General features: G+C 38.2%; 2 protein-coding genes across 2 annotated transcripts; both read right to left on the bottom strand.

The window, feature by feature from the left end:
- Positions 1-250: 250 nt before the first annotated feature.
- LOC110744596 (putative glycosyltransferase STELLO2) lies at positions 251-3,697 on the bottom strand. The gene is made up of 3 exons (XM_021944582.2): positions 1,795-3,697; positions 1,124-1,250; positions 251-1,045 (listed from the first exon to the last, which is right to left on the bottom strand). Exons 1-3 carry the CDS (start codon positions 3,483-3,485, stop codon positions 572-574), a joined length of 2,292 nt encoding a protein of 763 aa, XP_021800274.2. The 5' UTR covers positions 3,486-3,697; the 3' UTR covers positions 251-571.
- A 4,537-nt stretch (positions 3,698-8,234) lies between these two features.
- Positions 8,235-15,808, bottom strand: PAO1 (polyamine oxidase 1). The gene is made up of 10 exons (XM_088249366.1): positions 15,625-15,808; positions 15,289-15,538; positions 14,814-14,951; positions 14,493-14,554; positions 14,184-14,338; positions 12,338-12,481; positions 11,168-11,317; positions 9,804-10,058; positions 9,063-9,144; positions 8,235-8,943 (listed from the first exon to the last, which is right to left on the bottom strand). Exons 1-10 carry the CDS (start codon positions 15,674-15,676, stop codon positions 8,714-8,716), a joined length of 1,518 nt encoding a protein of 505 aa, XP_088105492.1. The 5' UTR covers positions 15,677-15,808; the 3' UTR covers positions 8,235-8,713.
- Positions 15,809-22,235: the final 6,427 nt, after the last annotated feature.

The raw sequence follows: 22,235 nt of genomic DNA, 5'->3' as shown, positions 1-22,235 counted from the left end.
CAAGAGAGGGGCTTCCCTTTCTATACTCGGTTCCCTTCATCATATCTCAATTCCTAAATACTTATTTCACGTTTCCAACTGTGTTCAGGAATTAACCTTTGTTTTCTTGAATCTTTACATAATCCAGGGATGACTCTTCACATATCTCAAATTCTCTAGGATACAATCAGGTGTTGTAAACTGGAGAGTACAGACACTGAAAAATTTCACTATAAAAAGGCTACTTGATCAACTTCCAAGGCTGTTGTCGGAAAACTATGAAGCAGTAGAGTAATGATTCTTCTAATAAATGGTTCTCATTTGATATATCCACAGCTCAAATACAATGACTGAATCATACAGATGAAAGAAAATTCTGTACAGAAAAGGAAAGCAAAAGCAGAAGAAACCTACCTGAACAAACTGCATGACATCCTTTCCCCTTACCTCAAAATTTCCACAACATATAAAGCCGAAAAGTAAATACCCAAGTTGGATAAAGTATTAAGTATTTTTCTACCCTTCAAGTGTCAATTTCTTTGGAGAGCCTCGTATATAATGGGAATGGTACAAAGTTTAACTTTTCCGTACTTCAAAATAGCTCCATTAGTAGAGGGTCACCTGTTGCCATGAATCTCATAAGTTCGATGAAATCTGACTCACTGGAAACGGTCCATGGGTGTACGGCTGGGGCTTGAGCAGAATACATATTTGAAGAGTTGCTAGATGATGTCTCTGGCTTATAAATCATTGTATTGAGCACAGAGTCATATTTATGAGGTAAATCCATCGCCATGAAAAACAGGGGAACTGCTACCTTATTATGGATTTCAAATTTTCCCACAAGTCCTACAAGATCTACAAAGTCCCCAACAAATTGTCGAGGAATATAGAATACCTCGGAGCTGCAGATATTGAGACCCTGCTCCCTCGTGCTACTCTCCTTGTAACTGACCTGCAAATGAACTGGCATAGTGCTGACAACTTTCTTTACCATATCTGCTTGTTTTGAAAACCATTCCGAGTCTTTACCATAGATTGAGGCTGTAGTCCAAGACTGAGGAACCTGGAAGAGATAGGGAATGAACGAATCAGTCGGTGTTTGTCCAAAACCCAGGGTGTTGTACTTGGGAATTTACATTACCTTGTCAGTGATCCACAGCTTAGTCTTGTCTGCTTGCAGTAAATTCCAGTAGTTGAGAATGGTATTGTCCTGCAGGAACAAGAACCCTTCCGCACTGGTAAACCTGTCAAATATTTTGGGGAGATGCCTGCATGTCATTTCAGAATTGTAAGGACAGCATAATATACATTAAAAATGATGAAAATCAAAGCAAAGACTGTTCAAATTCTGCTAACGATTTACCATATTAGAAGATCGCCTATAATTACAACCTGAATTAGTTGGTGCATAGGATGTAACTTTGACTTTGAGTCATTTCCATGTCAATGATTAAAAAGAGACTGAATATTCTAAGAATTTGAATAGGTTTCTTTTCCTCAATTTCTAAGTATAATGTTGATTCCTCTAAACTAACTTAAAAGCTATAGTTCTATATCAATTGGATGTTCCGATGCAGATTAAATTGAATGAACCAGAAGAAACAAGACAACATGGAGGGCCAATCAGATAAAATCTTAGCAGAAGACAGCCCAAAATCCAACATGCATCATCAGATCTAATAAAGACACAGATATCCGTACTCACGCAAAGAAAAATCCAACCCAAACTGGTCTGCCAAAAGAAAAACCCATGAATGTGTGTGGAAGTTGGCATTGACAATAAAGAAACCATGAACATTATTAACAACTTACTTATATACTTGGTCCAGAGTAGCTTGCTCCACAGCTAACTCTGTTTTAGCACCGTCCGACAAAATCACCACACTTTTAAATACCCTGCCATAAAGCAATTTCCACTCCAACGCAGTCAGCTCCACTGGCCCACTGACAAACATGATCATAACAACATTGCCAAAAAACTTCCTCCAGCGAATCAAATTCCCTATCTCATAATTTACTGTCTCTGATTCCTTAACCCCAAGATGCACAGAAGGTAGTTTTCGGGGAATAAATTCCTTCCGGTCTACAAGACCAATGGGTGTTCTCGGCTGATCTAACTTTATGGCCTTCTGCTTTGGCTGAATATACCCGACAGCAAGCAGGTCTTGAAGCCAAGCTGCAGTGAACTTCACCTCCTTCTCAGTCCAAAACCCTTCTTTCGCCATCAAATAACTCAATTCCAAAATTTTCTCAAATAAATTAATCTTAGTAGATCTCCAAGTAACCAAGAACTTAATTAATCGACCCACATTTATGTGAAGATCCTTCTCTTCCACAAACGGGTATGACTCAATCTTATCATATCTATAAATAGTTGGAGGATAAACAACAACATAACCACCAATCTCCCACAGTAGTCTTTGCGCCCAATAACCCCTCAATACATCAGAAGCCATTGTACTAACCGAAACAGGAAGCATCAAAGACCAAAATGCATTAGAATGAAACAATGTATTAAAAGAATTCAGTGGCACCATCATACCTTGTGGTAAAGCAACTTTTGGAGCACGCTCATCAAACCTTATGTCAAATGCTTCCGAACCTGACCTCCTTGTGAAGTAAAAAACTGAATCAACATCCGGTAAGCCATTAGATATACCTTGCTGAATGTATTGCAATCCTCCAAATACTTCACTATAGAACTCCTCATGCCCAACTTCACCTACATTTTCTAAAGGCAATCCCCTAGGCCAAATTGACCGTTGCCCGAAATGAATGTATGGATTCACAACTGTTCTATTCGGATTTTCATTACTATACTGCAAAACTTTCTCCTGCATTACATCCACATTTGACAATTTCAGATCAAAGTGCTTACCAAGATCACCATCAACCACATCCCCACGATCATCAGTGTCGTATATCATTTTTGCACCGTGTTGGATAGCGAAAAGGTACCCAACAGTCTTCCTTACATAAGAATCATAAGGAAGGTAGTCCAAAACTCGAAAATTCAGTTTGGCCTGGTCATCCATTGACAAATATATCACTCCCTTGAGGCTCCAATCCACTGGGGTCCTTGAATTTCCAATTGCAAGGACTTGCCAGCGCTTGAGTTTGACCAGTTTTCGAAGTGAATCAGAAGGATAATCCGAAACAGAGACCACAACCCATCTATCTGATCCGAAAGAAGCGTAATTGGAGGACTTATCTGAAATGGGTTTGATTGACTTGAAGCTAAGTTTGGGGAATTCAATGGGTTTGGGGATCTTGAGGTGGGATTTGTTGAAGCAAAGGAAGGTGGAGGGAGAGTCATTGGCATTGTAGAGGAAGAAGAGGGCAGCAATGGTGAGGGTTACGAATGAAATGGTAGTGATCTTGAACAGATTAAAGGAGACCCATTGGGGAAAAGTGAAGATTTTGGACTGAGGGAAGTGACTTGCTGTGAGAAAGGGTTGCTGGGGTTTGGAGGGTTGTGGGGTAGAGCGGTCTTGGACCAACATTTGGATCCAAAACTGCTCTGCTTTAAAATCAAAATCAAACTAGAAAAGGGTTTCAAATCCCTCGGCTTTACGTCTGTGATGATTGATGGGTTTGAATTGAAGAGTTTGATCAATGCGTGTTCAGAGAGCTCAATTCAATACTGAGCTGTGTCTGTGCTCTCTACTTTGCCACTTGTACTATATACTTCAGTCTACACTCGTCGTCACTGAGAATCTTTTATTTTTCTTCCGTTTTTGTAGACCCGGCAATATTGCACACGACCCGTTAACACGACACGAATTCGCACAAAATTATCAGTATTTGGGTTGAGCTTATTGGGTCGGGTTGAAAACGGGTGAACCCGTTAGCCACCCGTTAAGCTAACGGGTCGTTTCGGGTCGAAAACGGGTTAACCCGTTACCACCCGTTAAGAAGGTTAATTTTGTAATTTTGCAAAATATTTTTCTTTTCTTTTCTTCTTCCCCTTTTCTTTCTTCTTTCAGTGTCTTTTTCTTCTTACCTTTTTGTCTTTTTCTTCTTTCCCCTTTTCCTTTTCTTCTTCCTCTCGTTCTTCTCTTCTGCTTTGTTCTTCTCTTTTTCTCTTCTGCTATCTTTTTGTCAAGATTCTCTTCTGCTCTTCTTCTCTCCACTCAATAGACTCCGCCAACCCAGCCACCAGGGATGACTTCGCCAACCCAGCCACCAGGGATCAAGGAGGAGGTATCTAGGTCGGTCCACAGAGGGTGATTGATTCTAGAGTTGTTGGTTTTGGTTCTCTCAGTTAATTTTGAATTTTCTTTCTTCCTCAATTTATTTAGTTATTGAGTTTTTAAGATATCTGTGAGAGAGAGATATATACTGTTTTGGGGTGAGAGGACTGAAATGAAGAGGGAAAGAGGGAAGAAAAGTTAGGGTTGGGGTTTGGGGGAAAAAAGACAGAGAAGGCGTGTTGGTAGAGAAGCTGTGATAGTTTTTTTTTTTTTTTTTTTTTTCTGTTTTATTCTTAACGGGTTAACGGGTCGTGTCGGATATTCGCGAATTGTAACGGGTCGTGTTTGGGTTTAGTATTTGTCACCCGTTAACTTAACGGGTCGTGTTCGTGTCAACCCGTTAAGAAAACGGGTTAACCCGTTAACGACCCGGAACCCGTTAAAATGACCCGTTTGCCAGCTCTACGTTTTTGGGCAAGCCACCGACACAGCAAAGTACGACCATTTAAAGAACCTCATGCTCTCGGTCAAGAAATCAAATATTCAAAAGAAGAATTGACAAGACTTGCAAGAAGAGTAATAGGTTGCTGATAGATCAAAGGGTTAATTACTGTTTGTCCCAAAAAAAAAAAAAAAAAGGATTAATTACTGTAGACGTCTGTGAACTATGGCCCCATTTGCAATTGAGTCCGCGAACTAATTTTTGTGGCAAAGACATCCTTTAATTAGAAATCCGTTGCAATTAGGTCCTGCCGTAACAGAATCCGTCGAGTTTGACCATGTGAATGGCACGTGCTCTTGTTGTGAGGGATATATTGGAGTTTTCACATGCTCTGTGTCTTTCGTTCATATGCAAAGCTGAATTCCTTCTCCTCCGTGAGAGTTCCCTCACCGGATCTGGTGATCTCCCTAAGCTCTGTCTTAGCAGGTTTGTCTAATCTTTGTTTTTGTAACTTATTTCAGCCGTTTCAACCTTTGTATATTTGAAAGATCCCAATTTTAGGAATCCTGAAATTAGATCTAACCACCCAATATCACCTTCTTTCCCTTCTATCGCCTCCACCCTCAGCAGCCCACCCTCCCACAACCACCTCTCTTTCTCCCCCTAACCACATGCCCAGATCTCATTCCCACCCCTCCGATCTCTGCTAAAATTGAGAATACCTCTCTTCCATGCTTTTGGTTTCAAAGACTCCTTCCTCTGACGTTAAGAGTGATGTTTATTGGATGTTGGAATGTTCGAGGGGCAGGTAGCAGGAAATCACTGCTGGATATGCAAGATTTTAAAGGCAATAAGCTGGATATTATGGTTATTTGTGAACCACGAATTAGTTCTGATAGAGCTCGAAAGGTAATCTCTCAACTGGGGTTCTCCAATGCTGTAGGATTTTCTGGTGGAATTTGGGTTTTATGGGATGAGCATAAATGCAATATCAAGGTGATAAAGTGTCTAGACCAATCTGTGACTATATTTATTGAAAATAGAGAGGGGTCCGCCTGGCTATTCACTGCAGTATATGGAAATCCTTGTCCATCTAGAAGGGTGAATCTATGGAAATCCTTGTCCAAACCCCCGACAGAGTGACAAAGATAAGCAGTCCCAGCCCCAGGCGCAAATGGAAGCTTTTCCACAGGTCCTCATCGGCCATTCCATAAAAAACTGCAAAGGCCCAAGCTCCAAAAGACCCAGTTATCGTCTCCTTAGGCCACACCTTAGAGCGTGCCTGCGTCCAAGTCTGCAAAGCCCTCAACTTCACACCCACTCTCGTGGACTCTCCCCCACCCGATTTCTCCTCTGTAATCTCCAACCTCGCTCTCAAATCCGTCATTCTCAACTGGTGCCACAAGTCCTCCATAGACCCTCCCAAGCCCCTAGATTTCAGCTCTGCGATCAGCTTGTCCGTGCATTCATGGCGTCCCAGAACCAAACCCAGCTCCAGAAGCTCGTAATTTTGGAGAACGAGTTGTTGATCCAAGGCGTCAACGAAACCCCTAAAGTGAATTTCAATCACGCCGGTACCGAGGTGACTCCGCCTCTGCCCTTCTCGACGCAGCCGAGTTGCTACTCTTCCCCTTCGTCTTCCTCCTCCGAAATTGAAACCCTAAACCCGGGCAACAGCAATTCATCCTTCCGCTCCGTAGAAGACGACGAAATCTTGATCAAGCTCAGAAGCCCACACTTGAGAGGGGTGGGATAAGGAGGGGGAAATGGGTTGTGAGAAAGAGGGAGAGATAGAGCGAAAGAGAGAGGGACCTTTTTTTCTTCTTTTTTTTTTCTCTTTTTTTCTTTTTTTTTCTTCAGTTTTTTCCTTCATACTTGAAATGACGTTTTTACCCCTCATTTTGATGGACAAATTGACAGAGTTGGACGGCAGGACCTAATTGCAACGGATTTTTAATTAAAGGATGTCTTTGCCACAAAAATTAGTTCGCGGACCCAATTGCAACTGGGGCCATAGTTCACGGACGTCTACAGTAATTAACCCTAGATCAAATTAAAACAATATAACTATTTGTAAGATACTTGTATGTAGTTGCTTCATTTCGAGGTCATTCGTTGGGGATACGGAAATAAAGCACATAGAGCATATTAAGTAGGCTTTTTATCACAAATGGTCCTTCACGTTTATGAAATTATCACGAATGGTCCTTGAGGTTTTTTTGTGACACTAATAGTCCCTAACGTTTAGGTTTTTTTATCACAAATGGTCCCTGCCGTTAAAACATTCTGTTAAGTGTGACGTGGATGATAAGTGGAGCCCACCTGTCCAATTACATTGTGACATATGGATAAAAAAATAATTAAATAAATTTTTAATGAAAATTCCTTTTATTTTTCTGCAATTTTTCATCCCGCTTTCTTACTCCGTCTCTCTCTCCCGCAGAAAAAAAAATAAATATGGAATTTTCATTAAAAAATTAAAAAATTATTTTTTATCCACATGTCACAATGTAATTGGACTGGTGGGCTTCACTTATTTTTCACGTCACACTTAACAGAATTTATAACTGCATGGACCATTTGTGATAAAAAGCCCAAACGTTAAGGACTATTAGTGTCACAAAAAAACCTCAAGGACCATTCGTGATAATTTCGTAAATGTGAAGGACTATTTGTGATAAAAAGCCTATTAAGTATTAACCCAGTTTGGGTAAAGTGAGATTTTCGGTAAAGCACAAGGACACATCAATAATTAAGCCAAAATACAAATACTAGAAGGAAAATGGTTATGGACCGAAAAATGGTCCCCCAATTTTTACTCCAGCTTCATTTTGGTCTATTAATCAAAATGATCCTACCATCAAAGTCTGTCAATTTTGCCATTAAATTCAGGAGTAAAATCGTTCACATGTTAGAAGCTCCCTCAAATTTGAACCATAGCTCCATATATGGAGAGGTGGGCTTCACGAGTGGCCGTAGGTGTGATGGAAGGAAAATATATATTTTTCTTCTATCAAAAGTGAAACATCAATAAAACAGATTTTTAACCCCAAATTTTCTTACAACAGACTTTTTTTTTTTTTTGGTGGTGTTGGAAGGGTGGTGGGGTTTTGGTCTTTCAGAGAGAGAGAGAGAGAGAGAGAGAGAGAGAGAGAGAGAGAGAGAGAGAGAGAGAGAGAGGTCATAGTGCATGGTGGGGTTTTGGATTGGAGAGGAATGATGATAATTTGGGTAGGGGTTTGCCGAAAGAGGCGTGGTGGGGTTGGGGTAGTTGGTGATGGCATTGGCGGCTGGGATGGTGGTAACGGGTTGGGTTTTAATCTCTTTTTTTTTTAATCATTTTAACTTTTTCAATCATTTAGAATTTAGAATGTCCATTAATTATGAAAAAGATTTATCAATATTTCTTAAAAAACTCCTTCAGTACTAATGGTTTTATTGTAAAAGTTATTTGAAAAAAAAAAGTTTATTTCAAGGAAGTATTCGTTTTAATTTTCAAATGTTTATTTAATTAAATTTTTATTAATGTTTATTCCATAGGGACGATTTTACCTCTAAATTTAACGGCAAAATTGACTGACTTTGACTGTAAGACCAATTTGATACTAAAAGGAGAGTGAAGACTATGAAATGAAAATTTTAATTGGTGGACCAAAATGAGACTGGAGCAAAAGTTGAGTGACCATTACGGTCAATAACCTAGAAGAAAATGAGAAAGACTACTTTCTTGTGAACTTAACATTCATCAGCAGTACAATTAGAGCCTAAACTACAGCCTTCTCCTCTCCCCCCCTCCTTCTAAACAACTGACTACACGAATCGACTATTACATTATGTATACTCTCCCAAATACCAGTTCCATTGGAACCAAAACCATTGCAACTTCATTGACTTCATCCCCCAAGTATACCATTATGAATCATACTACTACACAGACTCTTACATCTTTCCCAGCTAGCTTGCTCATGTATCTCTCACTTCATTCAACTTCGTAAACGGCATCACGGATTTAAACAGAAATTATTTCAACTCCGTCGTGTGAGATCTTTCTCAATGCTCATGTTTTTAACATCATCATCATCATACTGAGGTTTTTCTATAGGTCCACGTAGTCATAATATAGTTCCGGGACGCCAACTTTGCCACTTAGATACAATTGTCTAGGAATATCGCATTTGAGACTCGATACAGCATCGTTTTGCGTCAAACTTAATGAACCAGTCAATGCAAGCAAGGGTTCTAACAAAAATGTTTGATTCTCACTCTCAATACTCCTTTCTTTTTCCTTTTCTATTTCTTCCAGCAAAGCTTTACCCGTCTCAATACCTATTGATCATAAAACTCATCAAACACCAATGCCACAACACATACAAGATCACATTAGAGTTTATGTTTATAATTGGAGGCCTTTAATCTCCCAAATAACTCTCAGAATAATTGCTCACCTGCAAGGTATCCGCCATGGACATAGCCGCTATATCTCTCGCTTGTGTGTTCTCCACTGAAGAAGATGCAGCCTAATGGGGCCTGGACATAAACATAAAACACGAAGAAAAGTAATGTCAGTTCATTACAGAGCTTTTTATTAATCTGTGATCTATTTTCTTTTCATTGATCAAGGAACTCAGGTTAAAAAGATAGCAGATCAGAGAAAAAGGTACATGTTCTTCATATCTGTTGCAACCCAAATACTAAAACTTCTAAGGGGAGATACATAAACTTTAGCGAGCAATGCTATCGCTACAATTTTATTTTACCATTTTTCTTATATTTTTGTACAAAATTTTCTTACTCCACGGAGTGCACGATGTCACATACCATGTGGATCAAAATGATAAGTGTGACAAGCCACATTAGCAATGATATCATAGAGTAAAAGTTTTGTCAAAGTTAGCATATTCCTACTCACATTTAAGAATCTTACAGTTACAGGTCATCATATGCCTATAAATACATCTAAAGGCTCAGTTTGTAAGTTGTAGCCCCATGAGATCATTCTCCTTAACGCAACCAGCTATACTCTATTTAATTATCTCACTTTAGGACTTACCAAAGATGAAGGACGCTGAATATTGGTAATTAGAGCGTAACGATTCAATCAATCATCTTTACGTATGCTACCAGATATGTGAAGTAAAATTTGATCTATTAATGGTGAGATAGAAGATCAAAGAGAGAAGGCAAACCTTGATGTCACGAACAACTTGGCCATTAGAGATTACTGGGTAGTTGCTATAGCTGCCTCGCTGGAACCTATTGTTCCACCACCGAGGTACAAATATATCAGTAGCTTCAGGAATGTTGGGTCCAAACATGTCCCTAAGAGCCCCCATGGCTTCTTTCAATGTTTCCTCATCAGACTGAGCTTCCACACGCTTTGATTCCTCATTCGTCAACGTCACGACCAGTATATTGGATCCAGGATATGCATTCTCCATGTGCTGATGACACGGCAACAGATTAGCAGTCAGCTTGGAGAGAATATGATGAGTTAAGGATGACTTGATAATCCAATTCTAAACTTAAAATATACTATATGTATCAATCTCACATATTTTATTTGTCATAATATAAGTTTAGAATCTGTATCCATATATCTGTCAAATAAATAGTTTTGTAAATGAAAAAGACAGTGACATCTCACAACTAGCCACGTGTTGTCCTTACAATATACGGGATTTTTCCTAATAAAACGAAAGAAGATGATTTTAATATAATAGAGGTTTGAGATTTGATCATAATGTACAGTATTCAAATACTAAAGCAAATGAACAATAGTTCGGATACGAATTGAGCTCAAAGCGAAAGCAATATTGCCAGCTCTAAGAAAGTGACAGAGATATCAATGCATGAAAGGAAGAACCATTCAAACTAATATTGCAAGTGACTCTTGTTTGTTGATCAGAACAAGAAAAGAAATCAATATTTATTACCATAATATTGTAAATGGTGGTAGTTACAACCTAGCTCTGAAAAACACGCAATATAAAGGACAAGGTCGTTTTCAAGTTTCAAAACTAAATACTGAGGTTATCTAAAAAGAAAGAGGTGCGGAGTTTATGTACTAACTCATTTAGCAATTTGTATGTACCCAGACTGGGGAAGCAGCAAGATTCTTATCAACCAAAACTAAAATGACAGCTTGGTTATTCCTCATAACATGATATATATTTTTTTAATACAAACGATATTGGGGGAGGAGGGAATAGAACCTAGGACCTCGGGTGCATGGGTAAATGTTCTTAACTACTTGAGTTACAAGCCCTCCCACCTATGATTTTACATATTGAAGGTTGCGTTCAAAGCTCTTGTAGTGAGCAATCCTAAATTTTAAATGTTTTTTTCCAAGATGCATGAACCACAACACTTGAAATGAAAATTAAAATGTTGTCATTTATCGAATAAATTAAATAAGTAATAATGGCTTTAAAATATGACAGGCAAGTCTGTGCACAACAAACTTATTGAATCTGTTGATCTGCTGGAAGCAACATGGAAATTTCATATATAAGTTAGCTGGCGTCAAGAATGACAAAAATATTTAACCAACCTGCCAAAATGTGTAGTAGCCTCTCCGCTCATGGGCATAGATGAAGAACTCTTTTCCTGGCCCACAAGGCCAGAACTTATAGGTGAACTTGAGAAAGATCTTTGTGTACACTATCACATCACATTTCTGTATAGCCTCAGTTTTCCACCTCTGTGACATAATTTCAAGCAAAGTATTGAACTATATCAAATGAGACTTTGAATGAGATGGCTTTCAGTCATAGAGAGCAAACATTGACTAGTTTTGTTACGTTAAAACAAAAATTACATCCTTGTCAAGTTGTCACCAAGAGTATTGGCCTACCTAAGCAGACAAAGCCATATCATGAGATAATTGTAGGTCTTATACACCAGCGACAAAACATGAACAGACCACAACTAAACGATGAGATGACTTTACAGCATATTTTGTACTACCAACTCCTTTCAAAGAAGCTGCTAAAATGTACGTTAAAAACATGCAGTCCATAATTGAGCCAGGCTTCGAGACTGAAAATACACACCGTTTTTGGGTCTAATAGTTTACGCAATGAAGGCACTAGCTAATTTTTTTTTTCTTGTTTTGGAAGGGAATGAAGGCACCAACTAATATAGTAAGGCAAATACTGATCCGCATTCAACACCTGCATTTAGTAAACCAAGCAGCAAGGCCAAGGCCACCTACATTTATTTAACCTATCGGCAAGCCAATGGGTTAAAATTCTATGGATCGTATAATCCATGGTATTGGCATATAAGAAACAGGCTACAGCTGCTCGCCCATCTTCCTCATGCGTCATCAACCCGTGAGCCTTATTTAATGAGCCCAGCTATCCATAAATTCTGACTTTCTTCCCACTAAATTGCATTTAATACGGTGGACCAACTCCACCTTAATAAATACCAATAAACAAATAGTAAACTCCCATCTACAGGGACCCATATGCTAGGCACCTAGCCCTTCAGATTCCACTATATATATTGGACCAAGCAAAGTGAATGGGCAAGATCAGTGTGAAATGCATGATGAAAGAAAGAGAGGGATATTATATGCACACAGAAATTCATGGTCCAATAGCTGAAAGACACATCCACATCTTATGTAAAGAAAAGTTGTCTGTTATGGCAATTGGATAGTGAGCCTAGTGACATGAATGAAATGAAATAAACTACGAGAAGAGAAGAGACGTACGGGCAAGGGTGGATTGAAGGCAATGAGCTCGCTTTGGAGAACGCCAATGCTAACAGACAAAATCACGTAATTTGCTTCGTAGACGTAACCATCCTCCGTCATTACCGTAACGCCGTTTCTCGAGTGCTGCAATTCCCGAACAACCTGCCCAAAATCAAGCATGGAATCATCTTCATAAATGTATTAACAGTAAATAAAATAAAATAAAATAATCTGCCATAAAACAAAATCAACTTGTGAAGAGCCCAAGGCAACAACCCCATAAGATCCTGGGCAGTCAAACTAAGAAAAACTGTGCAATCTGAAATTCAGACCTATTTATCTCACAATGAATTTATAGTTTCTCAAAGGAGGTGAACACAACAGTCCCTCTTTTTTTTTTTTTTTTAAACGGTAGAGACGTTGCACTCATAATTACACTACGAGTATAATACAAATACAACAACTCAACAAATACGGAAGAATTTATCGACAACATTAAACTCATACAGTATTCTTATTTCTTATTTGGGAAAAGTAAAGACAACAAGCCCCATTAACTGGAGAAAAGTGACCACACCTCCTATTTTCATGATCTTATTTGAGCAGACTTGACATTTCAACTCAACGTTTATTGTTCATGGGTCATAAACTCAATAATGGGCACTGTGCAGCGCAATGGAAACTCGCACTTTGGGCCCTACTAATTTATGAGTGATAAAAAGAGCTCTCAAAAGGTCACAAGGATCATGGCTCTTCATGGTTGTACGATTGAAATCAGAAATTATTGTTGCAGAGTCAAATGAATGGCACTCAAGATAAAAGAAAGAAAAGAAAAGAAAAGTTGAGTCCCAGCTTTGGTATAAACACTTCAAAATATATAACGAAGGTCAAAGAAGCCACAATATCATTCATTACGAGAAAAAACAAACCCAGTATTGGATATCATCATTGATGTTAGTAGCAAAACTAAAGAAATAAAGTCTTTGGAAAACTTGATAGGAAAGTGGTAAGTAATGTCACATTGAAACAAAAGACCAATGGAGTCCTTGGCCATCTCCATTGGCCTGTTAGCTTTTCTTTACTTTTTATGTTTTGGGTCGAAGATACTTATCTACCACTTATTATCTATTAATAATAAAAGGAAATGTAAGTGGATAAAAGTAGAAAAATTTGTATGAATAGATATAGAACTGTTTTGTTATCTCCAACCAATCATAAATTGTGAAGTGGAAAAGTTATCGTGCCTAACATGCCCTGATTGATTAGGTATAGCAAAAAAGTATTATTCCTATTTCACACAAGTACTTCTCAGACAAAAAAAGAATGGGAAAATCAGCTCCCTAATAAAAAGACGCCACCAAATATTTTCTTGGAAACCTCAAAATTTGTTTCTAAGACGTGTTTATGAACTGCTCGACTTTACTATCAGAATGATGAAATAAAGATAACAAGATCCAATTCCGTATAAACCAAAACAAAAATATTAGTTTATTTTTTTGGTCTGAAACAAAAATATTAGTTGACCCTTTAAGAAAGAAGGTGTAATTTGCAATAGAATAATGATAGTTATTATATCATAAGAGAAAAACAGCTTTCAGAAACGTCATTATCTGCAAACTCCAAAGCTGGGTCAATCAATCTCAACAGCAAAAAGGAAATCAGCGCACAGAAACAAACAAAACAGAAAATCAGCTTTTTCACCTCACACTTTCTGTTCTTTTATCTGTAATTTTTTACTCATATTCTGTCCCTATGATTGGGTAACTAAAAAACAGCAAAAAGGAAGACACCTTTCCTTTGAAAAATTGTTAGAATAATAGTAAAATGATAATAACATAAAACGAGAAGGATCAGATTCTTGTACCTTGTTGAACTTGAGACGATTGTCCAACAGTTTACCCTCAGAGGTGAAAAGAAAATCTCCAGCCATTTTGTATAGCAGATGCTCGTACCCTCTTTCATCCGCCACTAAAAACTCTCGTTCTCCAAAGTCTTGGAATGTTGATATGGGCTCACCTTCTGCACACAAAACACATTTCGATAATAATCAAAGTCAGAAAGTAATTCATTCAGAATTTAGGAACAAAATTTCATCTGGCATTTTCAAACGACGACTAGAAAATCTCAGCAACCAAACAGAAATTTGCCCGCGGAATGAGGTGTGAAAACTGACCTGGCATCTCAAAATCGTGCAGGATGAAATCAATAGCCAGCTCTATCGGCGTTTTCGGCGTACTAGAAAACAAAATTTTTATTCAAAAAAAACACACAAACCGCGACTATAATTAGAAGAAAAAAACAGAATCAAAACCCAAATTCCCCAAAAGTAAAATAAAATAATTTCGCGGAAAAAACCAACACATTCAGGTAAATTTCGCGGAAAAAACCCAACAATAAAAAAAACCAAATAGGAAAATAAAACTATATATAAAATAGTAATAAGAAGAAGACAAAGCGATCGAGACATTATAATGAAAGAGAGAAGGAGACATACGAAGACGATTCGGCGGCTTTGGTGACGTCGCCACCGCCATAGCAAGAGTCGGCTTCAAACTTCTTCAGCTTCTGCATCGCCGACTCCACGGCCTTCTTGTACGAGTCCGCGGCGATTCCACTCGGAAATATCTTCCCACTGCAGTACACAAACAAATTTTACTCGGCGAGTTATTTATATTGATGAAATGGTGCTAATTTACGCTGATGGAGCTAAAATGCAGCGCCAAAGCCCAAAGCAGGCAGTTCAACACCGGCGCATAATAGCAACAAAAACAGAAAAATCTAAAGTGCGCTGTTAAGACGAAGATGCCGAAACAAAACGCCGCGGCGAAGTTTAAACGCTAACTCGTTCGTTCACCAACGGCGCAAGACGCATAAATAAATGCGAGGGGCAAGCCGTTAGGTAAGCGCAATGCGCACACGGTGCACTTTAAGCAAGGAATTCACTAAAATGAAAGAAACCGAATACGGACCTTTGATCGTAGATGTTGAAGCGAGCATTGCTGTAATCGGAGAAGAAAGTGCGGAGATTCGATTTCTGGGCAAGCTCCCAGACCGGGTTCGACTCTCTTCCTCCGACGCCGACTATCCAGCCGGCGCCGAGCTCCACCGACAAGCCTCCGAAATCTTGTTTTCGGATCCTGCCGCCGATACGGTCCGAAGCTTCCAGAATCACTACGTCCTCCACGCCGTTCTCGATCAAAACTTTCGCCGCCGATAAACCTTCAGAAAAAGAGAGAAAAAATGATAAGGACGAGAGAGAAATGAGAGTCAAAGTAATCAAAATCGACGGTGGCGATGAATCTCACCGGAGACTCCGGCACCGACGATGATGACGGAGGAGCGAGAAGGGGACTCCATGAGAATGAGAATCAGAGAGAGAAAGAGAGAGGTGTGTGTGTTGTGTATTTGTGTATTTGTGTATTGTTGGCTAGAGAAGCAGAAATAGCGGGAGTCGGTTTATATAGTTTTTTTTTTGTGGGTAGGGGTCCGGGGATGGGATTCTTCAGGTAGAGACAGAGAGGAGAGAGATTTTGAGTTGTACACGAAGAAATGAGAGTACTTTTGTCTTTTCCATGTCTCTCTCTGGTTTGACGGGCATTGACGCGTCGACGCGGTAATCACTCACGCGTTACTCGTGATGTTTAACTGTAAGACTCTTTCTAGTTGTAAAATTTATGAGGGTGTTTTCGTCTTTCAACAAACAAAATTATTAATGAGTAGCTTTTTTTTTGCCAAACACAACAAATTTTATTCAAGCCGAATAGATAAGTTTACATCATCTATACTAGCCTCTTGTCACGCTTGTGTCAATTGGTCTTTTTTTTTCTCTTTTTTTTATTAATTTTTTTTGGGTATGCAATATCATTTCTTCTTTACATCAGGTATAGATATTTAAAATTATAAATAAATAAAAATGAAAAGAAAACCAAAATATATATATATATATATATATATGGTTGAAGTGGAGTGGGGAGTAAAAAGAGGAATGTCGATGGAGTAGGGGAGTAACTTCCTCCATATAATTACTTAGGTGGAATTTATTTTTTATTTTATAATTGAGCAAATTAGTGTTTTACCATTTTACCCTTATTATATTCATTTGCAGTCTTTTAGCACTTTTGTTAATCAAGAGTATTTTTTGGAATTTTGAATGTTTTATATAGATATAGATACATACAAGGTAAATAATGGTAAAATATTTAAAATACTAGAAAAATGCTCTTAATTAAAGAAAAATATTTTAAAATAAACATATTTATTAAATGAGAATAATATAATAAATTAACAATATTCTATATCTAAAAAAAAAAACAAGCCAAAGACCAACATCTTCAAACATTCCCAGATACCGTCTCTAATTCTTGCTAGCTACAAAAGATGCAACGGCGTGTGCAGCCCTATTGCACTTGTGTGTGGCAAACGAAAACACAATCGTTCCCAACTTTCGATAAATTAAGAAATAGTCGTGGCGTAATTTATGAATGCGATCTCCTTATCTTTTAACAAAAGAAAAATAAATTGAGTTTAAAATAAAGAAAATTATGATAGGATATAAAATCGCTGTCATATCCATAGGATATTTAGTGAACACCTCATTAGTTTTATTTTTCAATTATACCTTTATAATAGGCCAATACACCCACACAACGAATCGATACACCCACAACAAAGCCACACGACAATTAGGTATCGAACTCATTATAAATATACATTGTTTTCATCATTCATGTAAATCGAACTTAAGACCTCGTTCAACCTATTAAAGACAAATACCACTATACTAATGACATGTTTACTAATACGTAATCGGATGAGGAGGAATTGAATTGAGGAGTCAAAATCTGAATTCCATTAAAGTTGTTTACTAAACTATCTGAGTTCGGAGTTGAAATAGTAATGATTCTTTATAAGTTGTTTACTAAATTCTCTTGAATTGGAATTGAAAGTTTAATGACTGATAGTTAATTGGTGCTTAAAAAGTGAGTTCAGTACGAGTATTATTGAGCAGGGCGGCTATTTTCAACCCATGAAATTCACAAGTTAGGTTGACCATTCTTTAACTGAATTAGTGAATGATATGACAACGTTACAAGAACAATAAATTAATGTCAAGCATCAATAAGTTGATTCTATCACGACAAGCCAATACTTTAACAAATATTTGCAGGAAGGAAATTATTTAATTAATTATGATATGTTGTAGAATTATAATATTATTTCTCTTAATTTATTTAGTGGGGGCTAATCAACAATTTTCTAAACGTGAATTTTAAGCGCCCTCTCATCCATGAAAGCAAAACGTGAATTTTGGCCGCATACAGAATTTTGGTGTTTGGGTGGGGAAGGTCACTCCTCCTGCTCCTCCTCCTTGTCTCTCTACTCTCATATTCTCTCTCTTTCCTCCTATTGGAATCATCTTATCGTACGAATACACAGGGTTATTTACCCCTATACTTGTGGAGGGATTTTTTTCCTAGCCGATTTCATGTTAGCCTTTTGTCTTTCTTGTGTTTTGCAAGGTTTGTCTCACCCCTGGTTGTTCTAGGGTCTTCAAACCAACCTTTTTGGTTGGATCTTTTGCAGATTTGTGTAAATCTATCTTTTTTGGCTTGTTATGTGTTGACCTTGGAGTTTTGGGGCCGATGAGATGGATATTCATTAGATCTCTATGTTGAGGGGTGGAGTTGTTGATTTTGTGGATCTATTATCAATTGGTATTTTGAGTTTAAGGGTGTTTGGAAAATGTTGTGACCATGTGTCCTTGTGGAAGTTGAGCAGGATTTTATTTTCCACTTCACCAGATGTAGTAGCTTTACGATATAAAATTATTTTTGCTTATTGTCTTGCAATAATTGTGTTTATTGTTTTTATCTTTCTATTGTTTGCAAGCAAGAGCCCCTTGTGGGGCTATGTTCTTGTATTTTCCTTTCATTAATGAAATTGATGCGGGTATCAAATTTTTTTTTTAAAAAGGGCCCTCCCATCCATAGTATTTTTGTCTTTGATTTTCAAATTTTTTGAGCAAGCAATTAAAGAGTTTACAAAACACTCAAAATTTGTAAAAATATTGCTTTAAAAATATATATTTTTATTTTATAAATATATTTTCTCTTTCCCCATTCATACTTATCATCTCTCCATTTCTAACTATATATAAATTTTTTTTATTTTAAAAAAGGAAATATGTTATGAGTTCAACCGGAATTTAGGATGAATAAGCGTCAGAGAGCTTCAATTGAGGGGACATCCTTCCATGTATTGTATTTCAATGATTTGAATTCTCTAGTTTTCAGATATTCCCTCAAAAATCATTTTTGCCAAAAGTCACTTGAATCCAAAACCATTTGACCCCTCAATTAGATTGTTGTTTTATTTTATTTTAAGAAATGGAATTCATTCATAGAATCAAAGTAGCGTACATAGAACAACACGAAAGTGTGGCCTCATTAAAACCTTCGCGAGAGACAAACCACAGGGTAGGACAGAGTACCACACATGTCATAAGCTAACAAGAGAGAATGAAATAGTCACGTAGACTAATGCTAGAGCAAGAGCAAATTGACACATAGACCTTTGACTCAAAGACCTCTGATGAGAACACTACAACATAATCCAACTATCAAAAGAGTACTACTATGAAATCAAAGTCCTTTGCACAGCCACAAAACAGTGAGAATATTCGACAGAGAACACAACAAGCCAAGAAGAAAGAAAACAACCACTAATCACACCATCAGCAGCCACCTCCAATAGCAATTGGCGATGAAAGAAGAGAAATCTACAAGGAGCAACACAAAGAAGAGACTAACCGCAAATAGGCTAGGAAAGAAAATAAATAAAAAAGCCCCCAAACATGTCGTATCATCTCAACACTGACAAAGAAAGCTCCTGTGAAAACATAGCCCTTAAGACATGCAGAGAATCAAAGATCAATTAAGGGGAGAATGAAGAAAACATCATGCAACAATAACAAAACTGGCCTAGCCACTTAACCTGAACACGAGGATCAGGTATAAGAGCATTCGTTGGATGCCAAGCCCACGAATGCTCTAAGAACACATTAAGGAAGGCGTCCAGGAGACTCCTCTGGGCCAGTCACCAACAGCACCCGAATTCGCAGTTTCCATTGTAGAGTAACCAGCCAAACCAGTAAAGATGGGTAAAAGGATGGTACACAACAACCCTAGTTGCCAAAATCTAGCCCAACACCATGAAAAGAAGGATCAAAGCTATGGACCATAAGTGAAGAGCCACTCACGCCAAATCTTTGGACAATGGTCGTCTTCTCCTAAAGGTAAGACTTGAGATCGCAAATCAGACGACGGACGGGGCATGAGGAAAGCCATCTCTATCGTGACCGCTGACCCCAACGAAGCAACTTACACCATGATCATTGTTGACTTGGAGACTGTCGGCACAATAGCATGAGTTAACTCCCTGAAACCACCATACCAAGTGTAAGATCCCACATCGACCAATGAAAAGTGAGTGATGTGCCTTATATGTACATATTCGCCTCCATCTAGCACGAGGCCTTTTGGGAGCTCACTGGCTTCGGAGTCATGGAAACTCCAAAGTTAAGCGAGTTGGGGCTAGAGCAATCCCAGGATGGGTGACCCATTGAGAAGTTGCTCGTGAGCTCCCAGAAATAAAATCGTGAGGGCAGAGAGGGGGGCCCAAAGCGGACAATATCGTGCTACAGCGAAGCCGATCCCGGGATGTGACAATTTGGTATCAAAGCCAGTCTGCCGTGTGGTGCAAGTGTGCCGACGAGGACGTTGGGCCCCTAAGGGGGGTGGATTGTAAGATCCCACATCGACCAACGGAGAGTGAGTGATGTGCCTTATATGTACATGTTTGCCTCTATCTAGCATGAGGCCTTTTGAGAGCTCACTGGCGTCGGAGTCATGGAAACTCCAAAGTTAAGCGAGTTGGGGCTAGAGCAATCTCAAGATGAGTGACCCACTGAGAAGTTGCTCGTGAGCTCCCAGAAACAAAACCGTGAGGGCAGAGAGGGGGGCCCAAAGTGGACAATATCGTGCTACGGCGGAGCCGATCCCGGGATGTGACACCAAGGCAACTACCAGAGACGCTGACGCACCGATGAGAAAGAGAATGACGAAAGCAACACCCAAGATATGAGAGAGACAACAATGAGGCTAGCACCCCAGAGTCGAAGGAAGGAGTGATGGCAGCGACTCGATGGGGAAGAAAAATGGCAACGACTCGATGTGGAAGAAAAGTGACTCGACGCTGTCAAGTCGAGGAGGGCGACGACAGTGGTTGAATGTGGATGAAAACAAACGTTAGGCTGAGGAGGGGATGACGGTTGAACATAAAGAATCTAAACCCTAATATTTGACGCACTGCTCTTCTCATGTAGCAAGAGAGTGACCCCTAGATTGTTGTTATTATACTCGTTTCTTAAAGCATCGTGGTCGTCTATTTTGTTGGTCCCAATTAGATGCCTTAATAATTTTCAATTATCCTGATTTTTTGCAAGGATAATCTATGGTTGAACACTTAAAAAAAATAGACGGTTTGAATCGTGGAGAAAAAAATTCATAAGGGACCCTAAATGGTGTCCCTCAATGAAAGAGGACTAGAACAATGGTAAGAAGACGATGAAGACTTTATTTGACATAAAAACATCGGAATTCAATTCCATAAATGCGATTCATCACTTACGTCAAATGTTTTAGATTAAACTATGTTGAAATAATGGATTTTATATTTTCGAATCACTAGCAAGACATTAAATTTCGGACATATTTCCAACATTACATATTTGACCCATTATAAAAGGTATTTTGTAAATATCCTATATTTTGTATTAAATTTATTTATTTATTTCCTTCTCCAATTTTTATAATTTTTTTTGCCAAATGTTAGAGAAATTGCATTTATAAATTACACCAAAAGCGCAATATAAATACAAAAGCTTCTAGGACTAGAACAAACGCCCCCGAAGGTCTACACCAAACACGAAGAGATCTAATCACAACATCAAACTTATATGGTACACCTCCGCTTAAAGTCACGCAAAGCCAACTTGATTTACATTAGAAAATCAATTATATTAAATACAGAAATTCTTGACGTGCATAGAAGTTCAACATGATCTGCAAAGCACGCCAACAGATAGTTAATCCAATTCCCATTTATTGTTTATCATGTTTTATTTCTTTTTATTTTGACTTTGGGTCAAAACAAAAATGTTGGAAATGATTAAATTCTTTGTTTGTCTTTTTTGTGCATTAAATCGCGTCTTGGCAGAGTCAACTTATCCTTGAGATTTGTACCCAAAAAAATATCCATATATAGAAGCTAGTTTCCACACTCAATGTCATTATCTCTCTCAAAATAAGGTTTTTTTTCCCCCTTCTCTAATCAAATTTGATTTAAAAAATAGTTATGATTAGAAATTGGAAGCACTGGGGCTGATGAGAATAATGCACTCTAGATAGGTTTCAACAACCAAAAAAATAAAAAAACATCACACAACTTGTTATACATTTTCATGTGATCTAGGCCACTTGGCTCTAGCTTTTTTTAGGTTTCCACAACCATACAAAAAAATATGCGAATTTTGGTATTCTTCTTTCTTTCTTGTGCCACCATTGCCACTATCTCTCTCAACTATGTGGTGGTATATGCTGTTTAATTAATAACTTTACCTCTATCTCATTTCATGTTCCATTGCAAATTGGAAAATTCTTCTTCCATTGGGCTTTGGCCCCTCCCCACTCAAACCAAAAAAGAAAATTGTTCTTCCTTCTTTTGTTTCAACTTTTTCAAGGGAGTACAGTATTAATAATGTTTCTTTGAACACAGAATTTGGAATTTGTGCTATATGTGTAGAAAGTGGAGAAAATGGCTAGCAAATACACAGAGAAAAGAACACACAGGATATGCC

Source organism: Prunus avium, chromosome 2, assembly GCF_965620075.1.
Source record: "Prunus avium chromosome 2, drPruAviu1.hap1.1, whole genome shotgun sequence".
NCBI classification, from domain to species: domain Eukaryota; kingdom Viridiplantae; phylum Streptophyta; class Magnoliopsida; order Rosales; family Rosaceae; genus Prunus; species Prunus avium.
This window is presented reverse-complemented; position numbering and strand designations above follow the sequence as displayed.

Excerpts from the sequence above, each read along its gene's own strand:
- PAO1 (XM_088249366.1), bottom strand. The coding sequence starts at position 15,676 with ATGGAGTCCCCTTCTCGCTCCTCCGTCATCATCGTCGGTGCCGGAGTC. Across the intron at positions 15,539-15,624 it reads CGTCGGTGCCGGAGTCTCCG|GTTTATCGGCGGCGAAAGTT; the intron begins GTGAGATTCATC and ends CTTTTTCTGAAG. Across the intron at positions 12,482-14,183 it reads ATCGTCTCAAGTTCAACAAG|GTTGTTCGGGAATTGCAGCA; the intron begins GTACAAGAATCT and ends GATTTTGGGCAG.
- LOC110744596 (XM_021944582.2), bottom strand. The coding sequence starts at position 3,485 with ATGTTGGTCCAAGACCGCTCTACCCCACAACCCTCCAAACCCCAGCAA. Across the intron at positions 1,251-1,794 it reads ACTCTGGACCAAGTATATAA|GCATCTCCCCAAAATATTTG; the intron begins GTAAGTTGTTAA and ends AATGACATGCAG. Across the intron at positions 1,046-1,123 it reads AGCTGTGGATCACTGACAAG|GTTCCTCAGTCTTGGACTAC; the intron begins GTAATGTAAATT and ends TATCTCTTCCAG.